Source organism: Arachis ipaensis, chromosome B10 (genome assembly GCF_059453495.1).
Source record: "Arachis ipaensis isolate K30076 ecotype BB chromosome B10, ASM5945349v1, whole genome shotgun sequence".
Taxonomy (NCBI): Eukaryota; Viridiplantae; Streptophyta; class Magnoliopsida; order Fabales; family Fabaceae; genus Arachis; species Arachis ipaensis.
In genome coordinates this window covers 123493122-123506055 of record NC_142435.1, presented here as the reverse complement: position 1 = coordinate 123506055, position 12934 = coordinate 123493122, and the positions used below count along the sequence as shown (strand labels likewise).

The 12934-nt window shown below is 38.0% G+C and overlaps 1 protein-coding gene and 1 pseudogene across 1 annotated transcript; both read right to left on the bottom strand.

Moving 5' to 3' along the window:
• Positions 1-8910: 8910 nt before the first annotated feature.
• On the bottom strand, positions 8911-9879 carry LOC148581574 (uncharacterized). The gene is made up of 3 exons (XM_088492609.1): positions 9633-9879; positions 9193-9522; positions 8911-9062 (listed from the first exon to the last, which is right to left on the bottom strand). The coding sequence occupies exons 1-3, from the start codon at positions 9877-9879 to the stop codon at positions 8911-8913; spliced, it is 729 nt and encodes a 242-aa protein (XP_088348735.1).
• Positions 9880-9951: 72 nt separating this feature from the next.
• Positions 9952-11069, bottom strand: LOC148581573 (uncharacterized; annotated as a pseudogene).
• Positions 11070-12934: the final 1865 nt, after the last annotated feature.

Below are 12934 nucleotides of genomic sequence, written 5' to 3'. Positions count from 1 at the left end.
ATTATACAAAAAATTATATAATGTAAGATGTATTACAAAAATATACCGATAGAGAATATATTTTAAAGTACAAAAATATGTGTGTACTTTTTACTAAAAAAGTGGTCGATTCTTTGTATTATAAAATTCATCAATAATAGAATCTATGTCAAATTTTTCAGAAATTTTCTTTTTAATATAATTAAAACACAATTAGCAAAAAATTCATCTTTCCTTTTGTTTCTGAGTTATTCTTCACAATATTCATAACTGAAAAAAATCTCTCAGTGTAGCAGTTGAAACAAAGAGAATTAATACCAAATGAATTAAGAAGGACGGTCACAAGAAGAAAAAGAATCCACTTTATGGGATTTGAAAAATTTTATTTAAGTAAAAAGTATTAGTAATAATATTTTTTTCAAATTTTTTTAATATTATTACTTACTTTTTAAATATTAGAAATCATTAATATTTAGGTTGGAATAGACTTTTATTTATACTAGACTAAATACTAAATAATTTTTTTAAAAAATTAAATCATACTTAATAATTTATTACTATTAACTTTTTAAAAAAAATTGGGGGAGTCTGAGGCCTACACTCGCCTCTCGGTATGTCCGTCCCTGATTTTATGTATTATCCTATACAGGGTACGGAAACATACACTAGTAAAATATTAAAATCGACGACCATATCGTTTATTATTTTGATAACCTTCTAACATTTTAATATTATCATCACATTACTGACGAAACAGTGGGTGAGAGTTTTTTTTTAAATCAACGGATTAATTGTCTATTTTAATTTTTAATAATTATAATATCGACATTTTTGTCGTCGAAAAATTTAGACGATAGAGATCTCTTTTTTAAAATTAAATAAGTGGTATAAATTTATTATATAAAATAAACAGCTAAGTTTTTTTATTTTTGTTTTAGCTAAAATGGACGAAATTACTGTCGATTTTTATCAACAAAAAATACGCTCACGTTTTGCTTCCTGCATCCCTCGTTTTACTGAATTCTCCTAAAATTAACCCAAACCTTCAGAGAATCAGAGTTGAGTGAGGCTTCTTTTTCTTCTCCAATGCCTGAGAGTAGAGACCTGAGAGTTGAATCCGCTGCGGAGCCCACCGTCGTGCCATCCTCTTCATGTAAGTTCCTCTCTCTCATTCTCTCTCTTTCACTCTTTCTGTCTCTCTCTATCACTCTATCACATTGTGATTTGTGAATCTGCATGTAAGTTCTTCTTCTTCCGCAGACTCATTGTTGTAACATCATTGCCGGTCGTCGTCGCTATGAGCTTGTCGCTAGAACCCGTCGCTGTCACCTCTTATATTTATTTTTGCAGTTTTTGTATTTAGTATTTTAATCATGAAATTCTGAATTTGCATTTTTTAATAACAATTGTATCAATATTACTGAAACTTAGTTAGCATAATCAATTATTCTTGATTTGGAGATTCGATTTACTTATTGAATTTTCATCTTTTCTGCTAGTAACTGTGGTTTGGTAGGGTTCCTATTTGATTTGACATTTATTTTGGTGAATTTATACTTTGAATTTATCAATTTGTTGTTTATTTTACTTTTGTTAATGTAGAATCTAGCTTTGCATAGGGAATTCCTTATAGAAAATTTCATCCGTTTTCAATAGCCTTGTGTAGAATCTTTGATTGGATTTTTTCATTCCATGCATTTTGTGTAGAATTCTGCAGGATTATTTGATGAAAGATTATAGTATTTTACGATTGAGTAATGAGATGAAATTGAATTCAACCCTTGCAGGTCTAGTAACATTGTAAAAGATTGCTGAGTATAGTAAGTAACAATGGCTGCTTTAGAGGAGAACAGTTATTGTACTTACAAAGTCAGAACTGCATCTTCCTTTTCTTCAATTGAAAGAATAGAATTCAGGAGGGATTTTTTCAATAATAAAATAAAAAAAATTATTATTTTTTCAAGCATGATTTTTGGACCTAATTTCTCAAATACGATTTTTTTTTGGCATTTAAGCAAGTTCGCCGGACCCCCGGCGAACTCTATAAAAATTGGCAAGTTCGCCTTACCCCCGGTGAACTCTATAAATTTTATAGAGTTCGCCTAACCCCCCGGCGAACTCCACTCAAGTTTTTTGAAACACATACTTTTAATCCATATCATAGTCTAGAAAATAGTATATAGATCTATAAATAGTATATAGGAGTACACAAAAATATACGGACAACAAGCATGGCTTCTTTAAGGATTTTTTTAATTATAAATTAAAAAAATAAGCCATATTTAACAATGACAATTGTTACATGGGTAACCGGAGATATGTGGCTTGGGATTGAAGAATTGGCCCAAGCGTAAAAAAGGAGGTGGTCTCTGACTTGCCTTGTGTCTGAGAGCCACCGTCTGACTAGTGTTTGCGAGAGAGTGGGGGGTGGTACCTGCAAAGACACTCCGATGCCTAAGTCAGCAAGGGGTTTAAGCAAGTTTAGAGAGTATTGGAACTTAGAGATACCTGAGGGGTGTCAGTGTATTTATAGTGGTGATCCAATAATCACCGTTGGAGTAGTTCCACTTCTGAAGGTGGATAACCGTCCTTTTATCTTAGGGTTGTTGAGATATGGAGTCTAGAAGTGGGTTGAGAGATTTTAGGAGCCGTTACTTACATGAATAAGTGCTATCTACTAGCTATCTCTTGAGCCCGAATTATTAGGGAAGAAGTCTGTGTTGAGTCCGACCTCTTCTGAGGAGGTCGTTGGATGACAAAGGCAAATCTTTGGATTGGGCCTTTTGAGTCCTACTCTACCCTGCTCTGCTATTGAGATCCCGAGTTATGTGTTTGACCTCGGTCTCTGAGAACCACCTAAGATATTCCAATGATTTATCTAAGTACCTCTTCATATTAGGATCTTTAGCATGGTACTCTCCATTTACTTAGGAGGTCACCACCTGAGAGTCGTTGAACACAAGTACTTTGGTCGCACTGACTTCCTCTGCTAGCTTCAATCCAGCGATCAAGGCTTCATATTCTGCCTGGTTGTTAGAGGCTGGGAATTCAAATTTGAGGGATACTTCTATTTGAGTTCCCTCTTGGTTGACCAATATTATGCCTGCACCACTTCCGACCTTGTTGGAAGAGCCATCCACTTATAGCTCCCATGCGGTGGAGGCTTTCTCTTGATCTCCTGCATACTCTGCTACGAAGTCGGTGAGGCATTGGACTTTAATTGCAGTCCGAGTTTCGTACTTAAGGTCGAACTCGGATAGTTCTATAGCCCATTGAACCATTCTACCCGCAATGTCCATTTTTTGAAGAATTTGCTTCATGGGCTGGTTTGTTCAGACCTTTACTGTATGTGCTTGAAAATAAGGCCGTAGCTTTCGAGAGGCTAATAATAAGGCATATGCAAACTTCTCGAGTTTTGATACCTTAATTCGGGGCCTTGTAGGACTTTGCTGGTGAAGTACACAGGATGCTGCCCGACTTCATCTTCCTGTATTAGAGCTGATGCTACAGCTTTTTCGGCTATGGACAAATACAGGACGAGTTCTTTCCCAACATTAGGTCGGGTCAAAATTGGAGGTTGGCTTAAAAACCTTTTGAACTCCTAGAATGCTTCTTCGCATTCTGGAGTCCATTCGAACTGGCATCGTTTCCTTAGTATAGAGAAAAGTGGTAGGGATCTTAATGCTGATCCTGTCAAGAACTTGGAGAGAGCTGCAAGTCGGCCATTCAATTGCTGGACCTCCCTTAAGCAAGTCGGGCTTTTCATTTCTAGGACTGCTCTACACTTGTCAGGGTTGGCTTCAATCCCCCTTTGTGTTAGCATGAATCCCAAAAATTTTCCAGACTCCACCGCGAAGGTGCACTTTGCGGGATTCAATCTCATCACGTGCATCCTAATAGTGTTAAAGACTTTCGAGAGGTTAGTCAAGAGGTCGGCCTCATCCTTGGTTTTTACTAGCATGTCATCTACATATACTTCCATTAGACTTCCAAGGTGAGGTGCGAACACCTTATTCATCAGCCTTTGATACGTGGCTCCTGCATTTTTTAACCCAAAAGGCATAACCACATAGTAATAGTTCGCTCGAGGCGTGATGAAAGATGTTTTTCTTGATCCGGCTTGTACATCGGAATTTGGTTGTATCCCGAGTATGCATCCATAAACGACAAGTATTGATATCCCGACCTGGAATCTACTAGGGTATCAATATTTGGGAATGGATATGGGTCTTTTGGACACGCCTTGTTCAAGTCGGTGTAGTCGACGCACATCCTCCACTTGCCGTTTTGCTTCTTGACTAGCACCACATTTGTTAGCCAAGCCGGATATTTGACCTCTTTGATGAAGCCGGCTTCTAGGAGGGCTTGTATTTGTTCTTCCACCACTTGAGCTCGTTCAAGTCCGAGCTTTCGTCTTCTCTACTGAACGGGTCGTGACCCAGGGTACACCGACAGTTTATGCGACATGAGCTCGGGATCTATTCCTGGCATGTCTGAGCCCTTCCAAGCAAAGAGGTCGGAATTTTCTTGTAGGAGCCTTATAAGCTTTGGCTTCAAATCTTCTTTCAGGTTGGCTCCTATGTTGGTATTTTTTTCTTCCTCCTTTCCGACCTGTACCTCTTCGGTTTTCCCCCCTGGTTGTGGTCGTAATTCTTCTTTAGCTTGGACTCCTCCGAGCTCAATGGTGTGAACCTCCTTGCCTTTTTCCCTCAGGTTTAGGCTTTCATTGTAGCACTTTCTTGCCAGTTTCTGATCTCCCTTGATGGTGGCAATTTCCTCTGGCGTTGGGAATTTCATGCAAAGGTGGAGGGTGGATACCACTGTTCCGAGCCGGTTTAGGGTTGTTTTGCCTATTAAAGCATTATAGGCCGAACCCACGACGACGACTATAAAGTCGATACTCAGAGTCTTGGATTTCATCCCCTTTCCAAAAGTTGTGTGTAAGGGTATGAATCCTAGTGGCTTTATTGGTGTATCCCCCAGTCCATATAGAGTATCAGGGTAAGCCCTTAATTCTTTCTCATCCAATCCTAGTTTGTCAAACGCTGGTTTGAACAGGATGTCGTCCGAGCTCCCCTGATCTACCAGGGTTCTGTGTAGATGGGCATTGGCGAGAATCATAGTGATTACTACCGGATCATCATGTCCGGGAACAATGCCCTGCCCATCTTCTTTGGTTAAAGAGATGGTTGGGAGGTCGGGCGATTCGCCTCCGACCTGGTAGACTTCCTTCAGGTGTCTCTTGCGAGATGACTTGGTGAGACCTCCCCAACAAACCCTCCTGAGATCATATGTATGTGTCTTTCCGGGGTCTGTGGTGGTGGATCTCTTCGGTCCTCCTCATCTCGCTTTCTCTTACCATGATGGTCCGACCTTTCTATGACATATCTGTCAAGCCGACCTTCTCTGGCTAGCTTTTCTATCACATTTTTTAGGTCGTAACACTCATTTGTTGAGTGATCATACAGCTTATGGTACTCATAGTATTCGCCACGACTTCCCCCTTTCTTGTTTTTGATGGGCCGAGGAGGAGGTAGCTTTTCAGTGTGACAAATTTCCCTGTAGACATCGAGTAGGGAAACTCGTAGAGGAGTATAGGAGTGATATCTCCTAGGCCTTTCAGGGCCGACTTCTTCTTTTTTCTTGGGCTCTCTCTCTTTCTCTTTCGATGAGTGAGAGTGCCCAGGTTGCCAACTCGGCTCTCGCAGCCTGGCGTTTTCTTCCATGTTGATGTACTTCTCAGCTCTTTCCTGTACATCACTTAAAGAAGTCGGGTGCCTTTTCGAGATGGACTAGGAGAAGGGGCCTTCTCAGAGTCCATTTACTAGGCCCATAAACACTGCCTCTGTAGGTAGGTCTTGAATTTCTAAGCACGCTTTGTTGAACTGTTCCATGTAGTCTCTTAGAGGTTCTCCGATCTCCTGTTTCACTCCTAGGAGACTTGGCGCGTGCTTTACTTTGTTCTTCTGGACTGAAAATCACATGAGAAACTTTCGGGAGAGGTCGTCGAAACTGGTAACCGACCTGGGGGGAAGGCTATCGAACCACTTCATCGCTGTTTTTGTCAAGGTCGTCGAAAAGGCCTTACAGGGAGTAGCATCAGAAGCGTCGGCTATGTACATTCGACTTTTAAAGTTGCTTAGGTGATACTTTGGATTAGTAGTCCCGTCGTATAGTCCATATCGGGGCTTTTGAAGTTCCTTGGAATTTTTGCCCTCATTATGTCCTCACTAAACAGGTCTTCCCCCCACCCAAGGGAGAATCTTCTCGATCACTGCGAGAGTTCCGACTTCGGAGAGCAGATTCTAATCTCAAGAGCTTTTCTTCAAGCTCCTTTCGTCGCTCGACCCCCCTCCTCAAGTTTCTCTCCACCTCTCGCTATCGCTCCAGTTCTTGTTCTAACTATTCCAGCCGCCCTTAATGGCCGTAGAACAATCCCATTAGATCGGTTGCATGGGATTGTCCATCCTTTCCTGATTCGTGCCCCTCAGAGGGGGTTCCCCTTGGTCTTTTACTCCGGAGGGACCTTCCTTGTATTGGGTGGTCACCCCTTAGTGAGTGACTATGGCTTTGTCGTTGTTACCAGCGTCTTGATTCTCTTGCTCAGAATCGGACGCTGTGTTTCCATCTTCGTTTAAGTCATCCACCATCATGGGTTAATCTCCAGGTCCCCGGCAATGGCGCCAATGTTACGTGGGTAACCGGAAATATGTGGATTGGGCTTGAAGAATTGGCCCAAGTGTCAAAAAGGAGGTGGTCTCCGACTTGCCTTGTGTCTGAGAGCCGCCGTCCGACTAGTGTTTGTGAGAGAGTGGGGTGTGGTACCTGCAAAGACACTCTGATGCCTAAGTCAGCAAGGGGTTTAAGCAAGTTTAGAGAGTATTGGAACTTAGAGATACCTAAGGGGTGTCAGTATATTTATAGTGGTGATCCAATAACCACCGTTGGAGTAGTTCCACTTCTGAAGGTGGATAATCGTCCCTTTATCTTAGGGTTATTGAGATATGGCTTCTAGAAGTGGGTTGAGAGATTTTAGGGGCAGTTACTTACTTGAATAAGTGCTATCTGCCAACTATCTCTTGAGCCCGACTTCTTAGGGAAGAAGTCTGTGTTGAGTCCGACCTCTTTTGAGGAGGTTGTTGGATGACGAAGGCCAATCTTTAGATTGGTCTTTTGCTGTATTTGGACCCGGACCATAGTGTTGGGCCAGGATAGGAACAGCAACCATTGTTATCGTCTCTAAAAATACATAGGTACACCAGAATAAGCTATATTTAACAAAAAAAATTTTTAATTATAAATTAAAAAAATAACTATTTCCCAAAAATAATCCACTTCAAATATATTAGATTGGAAAGTTAACAATAGTAACCATTATCATCGTTTTCAGAGTACATAAGAGTACACAAAAGTACACAGGAATAACAATCCTGGTTATTTTTGGGAATTTTTTTTTAGTTTATAATTAAAAAAATTCTTGTTAAATATGGCTTATTCCGGTGTACCTATGTATTTTTAAAGACTATAACAATGGTTGTCATTATTAAATATGGCTTTTTTTTATTTATAATTAAAAAATCCTTGAAGAAGCCATGCTTGTTGTCGATGTATGTTGTGTACTCCTATATACTGTTTGTAAATCTATATACTATTTTCTAAATGATGATATTGATTAAAAGTGCGTGTTTCAAAAAATTTGAGTAGAGTTCACCGGGAGTTAGGCGAACTTTATAAAAATTATGGAGTTCGCCGAGGGTAAGGCGAACTTACCAATTTTTATAGAGTTTCCGGCGAACTTGCTTAAATGCCAAAGAAAAAAATCTTATTTAGAGAATTAAAGTTTAAAAATCATGTTTGAAAACATAATAATTTTTTTTATTTTATTATAAAAAAATATAGAAAAAAATCCGAATTCACGAGATCCATATGAGCTGTAAGTCTTGAATTGTTTTGCCAGGGAAAACATACAATATATGTGCTTGCTTCCTACTTATTTACTTATTGAGCATTAAAAAACTTTTATATATATAATAATATAAGGTGAGAATTGATATCAGTAACTGCATCAACTCTACTTCTTCTTCCTCACATCATCATCACCAAAAGCCATGGCAAGGTTAGCTTATCTGCTGGTTTTTTTTCCTAATTATTCTTCTTTTTCCGGAAAGTATAATTTCCAATTTTAATTCAACTTGTTGTTCACTTGTTGTCTTTGTTAATCTTCTTCCCAAAGGAAAGCACTACGTTCACAAATCACAATCCCAATGTTTTGAGAGCACAGTGAATGCTTTAAAGAGATGCTAAAGCGCGAGACGTGAGCATGTTAATGGTTTAACGATTGTTTGGCCTATAACTATGATCTCTCCTTCTCCAAGTAACTTCATTTGGTACTTTATATATGGCTCAGGTACTGCTATCCCATATGCTCCAAGTCAGTGATGGACATGACCAGGACATGGAAGAGAATTGATAAAGAGGTGCTTGATTAAAATAAAGCACATAGAAGTGATATTTTACTTGATTTATTTTTCTTTATATAAACACAATTATTCAATCAAGATGCAAGAATGTTATTGCTTGCCAAGGTTGCGAGAATCGGACCGGTCATCGAACCGGTCAAGTGACTGGTTCAATAGTTCAACCGTAGTTGAACTGTGGTTGAACCAGTTTAATTAAATATAGAGTAAAATTATAAAAAATTGAATACATAATTTAAAAAAATTAAATTCAATAATTTTTAAACTAATAAGATTCAAAATTTAACAATTTCACAAAATGAACAATACATAATTTATCATTAAAAGGTCATAAACAACTTCAAATGACAATATTCAAAACGCACATAAATGACAAATGACAAACACAATGTTTTGCAACCAAAAGAGACAATATTCAACAAACAATACTTCAACTAAACAAAAACACTACTCATCAGAAGTCATAATCATCATTAAGTGTTCCGATGTCTCCATCATAAACAGGTAATCCAAAGCTAGCATCTTCAGAAATACCACCAAAAGAAGTATTTGAGGATTCAATTACAACATCAGGCATATTCACTTCAACTTCCATGTCTCCACCATCTAATAAAATAGAAAGAAAACTCAATAAGAAATCAATGTTAATGACATGTATCTTTATGGAAGGAAACAAAGTTTGCTATGTCACTCACCATTAGGATACGAAGGCATAGTATTATCAGTGTATATAAACTTTCAATGCCTTCAACATCTCCATTAGTAAATTCAGGATCATCCTCATCTGCCATTACCCAAAAATCTACTGTGTCAATGCTTTGAATGTCAATTGGGTCATAATTCCTCTTCTTTCGATGCAACCTAGATTGAAGGCGTAGGTTATAGGTGACATAAACAATGTCACTTAGCCTTTGATGCTCTAATCGGTTCCTCCTCTTTGAATAGATTTGTTCAAAAAGGTTCCAGTTCCTCTCACATCCAGATGAAGAAGAGGTTTGATGAAGAAGACGGACTGCCACTTTTTGCAAATTAGGAGCACTCCCACCGTGTAGCCTCCACCATTCACCTACGTAGATATAAAAATCAAATACTTTTTAATGTTTACCAATTATCACCCAACATAATAAAATTTGAAACTAAACTGAACTTGGATATGAAATAAGTCAAATAACTTACCAAGTTCGAGTCTTGATGCCGCTCTCTTAGCACTTTCCCTCCCAAAACTTTCTTTACAATCTCGATACAGATGTATCTCTTGTATTGCAGCAACTGAGTCATCACAAAGTGTTTCAACATCAAGCAAATCAAGTAAAGATCTCAAAACATTTGCCTTCTCAACAAAACCCTCACTGTAGAAAATGCCCGGATTTAAAAAATACGCTGCCGCATGGAGATCACGCTTCAAATGCTTATCCCACCTCATTTTCAAGATACTCGTGTATGGCGTATAAGCATCTTTCCGATTTCTGAACATGGTCTTGATAGCATTTTTTGCTCATTGCATGCCTTCATACACGATTCCCAAAGAGGGTTTTTCATCAGCATCAACAAGCCTCAACAACTTAATTAGAGGACTAACAATTTTCATAGTGGTAAGATAGTCTTGCCAAAATTTGTTGTCCAAGACAATTGAGCTAACAATCTTTCCATTAGCACTTTTGGATAACTTATGAGAAGTAAAATATTTGTCTACCATCAATGTCTGCAAATCTTCCTTGTGATCATATATACTTTTCAAAGTAATGAAAACAATGGCAAAACGTGTGACTCCTGGTCGAACAATTTCTGTCCAACTTTTTCTTTTTCTAAGCCAAGACAATAAGATCATATGATTGTAGACAAACACAGTCACTTTTGAAGCACGGGAAGCAAGGTCAGATATATGACGAATACTTGCAATATCTTTCAAAATAAGATTGATACAATGGGCAGCACAAGGAGACCAAAATATATTTGGGTATTTTTCATGAATAAGTTTTCCAGCAGATACATAATTAGCAGCATTATCAGTGACCACATGCACAAATTAAACAATGCATTGGTAGTTTTTATCACATCAGAAGCATCAACAGTCTTAACAAATGACATACCAGCAGGACAATAAACTAGAAAGTTAATTAAAGTTTGTTGCCTTTGATCAGTCCACCCATCTGCCATCAGTGTACAACCAGTGCTTTTTCATGAGCTCCTATACTTCTCAACCAGCAACTGACACTCTCTCTTAAGATCAGCCAGCAAATGAACTCTCATTTCATCATATGACGGTCCCTTAAAACTAGGTCCAATTGCAGCAACACCATCCAATGCAGGTTGAAAGTAAGGTGATTGAATTGCATTGAAAGGAATACGTGCATCAACAATCCATTTGGCAAGTCCCAACTTAGCCTTGTGCACAATTTCTTTACTAGCCAAAATACTTCTCAGAGTCGGTTGAGATCCTGGAGTAGTTCTTTCTTTAAAGTAACTTCCAATTTATGTAGCTACTACAACTCTTCTCTTTCCTTTGTCTCCCGTTGTTGTAGGAACAGCAGCTTGTATAGGGTTAGGCAATTCAGCCTCTTCTACAGGTGCTTCCCCACCATAAGCCTCCTCCTCAAATTTTCTTTTCTTCATCTTATTTTTTTTTTGTTTTCCATTAGAATCTTTTTGAATTGAAGTTCAACTTCTTCAGTTACTTTGCTACATACTTTGATTTGTCCAGGTATTTTTGCAAGATGATATTTCATCCTATATATCCCCCCTCCATTATAAGTATTCAAACAAAAGATACACGTATATTATGCCTTATGATTTTTATCATATTTCACAGTGAAATATTCCCAAGCCGGGTCAGATTTTCCTCGAGAGGAAGCTGTCTGAGATTCTTGTCCAGCATTATGTTGTTGTGATTGATCATTTTGTGACTGTTCCATCTAAATTCAGAATGCCACCAACCCAGAATCCAGACCAAATATCAATTCATAGTTCATAGATCATAGTTCATATAATTCATATGGCATTCAGGCATTCAACAGAGCATAATTGAAAAAATCAATAAAATGAACATAGCAGAATTGAACATACAAATTCAACATACAACAAATTTGAAATAAATTTATTCAAAATTTGATTAATCATATAAAAAAAATCAAAAATAAAAAAAGGCTAGAAAATAGAAGGCCAGAACTAAAGAACAGAAGAACAAAACTGAAAAAAAATTAAAAAATTAAAAAAAGAACAGAAGAACTGAACTGAAGTATGAACTCTGAAGAACAGAAGGCCAGAAAAAAAATGAAAAGTTGAAAACAATGCTAGAAACCCAAAACTTACTCGCGACGGTGAGTGACCCCGACGATGAGTGACCCGCGACGGTGAGTGGCCCTAGCTCCGGCATCGGTTTCGATTCAGGTCGGTTGTCCTTCCTCCTTCGTATGCAGGCATGCAGCAGCTCCAGGGGAAGAGGAAGACGATGGACGCTCGAGGAAGAAACAGTGTGCCTGCGACTGGTGAGTCTGAGAGCGAACAGGGGTCGGTGCGACAGACGGCGCGGCGGCAATAGAGGCACAAGGCGGTGGAGGCTAGGCTTGGGGGCAGGCTTCCTGGATTAGCAGATTAGGGATTACTGGATTAGGGTATGCTAAAGTGGCGGGCTCGTTTCCTTCATCACGCGTTCTTATTTTTTTATTTTTTTTTAAAAGCAAAACGGCGCCGTTTCATTATCAGGAGAGAAAACCGGTACCTGCAGAAACCGGCTCGATTCGTCCAGTTTACCGGTTAACCACCGGTTCAGTCGGTTTTTCAATCGGTTTTTTGTAGGACGGTTCTGTTGGTGGACCGGACCGACTAGGTGACCGGTTTCTGGTTAACTTGGTTGAACCAGCCGGTCCGGTCCGGTTTCCAGAAATTGTTGCTTGCAGAATGTTCTGCTTCAATTATGATTTCGTATTGATATGTTTATTCTCATCTTATATTAGATTGAAGCAACTGTCATGCCCGAAGATTATCGATATAGGGAGGTAAACTTCCATTCTCTGACATGTTTTATTTTGTGGTCCTCAGATGCCCTTAATTTCATGTTTGGATAACTAAGTGTGTGTTTAGATTACAGTTTGTAAATGGGAGTTTGTATATAATTGATTTTGCAAACTTGATTTTGATGAAAAGTAAGTTTGTGTTAACGTGATTTATGTTTGGCAATCTTTATGTCAAAATGGATTATAATAAAGTAAATGTTGTTTGGACTATACTACTCGAAATTACTTTTAGATGAAAAATTACTAAAAGAGACATCAATTAAAATAATTTTTTATATTATTCTATTATTTTACTTTAGATATTTGAATAAATCTTATTAATTCATTTTATAATAAAGTTAATATTTACTTACTAAATTAAAGTAACATATAAAAATTGACAAAATATATTTTAATACATAAAAACACTAATCAATATTAAATTAAAAGATAAAACACTAATGAAATACATAAAAAATAATATCT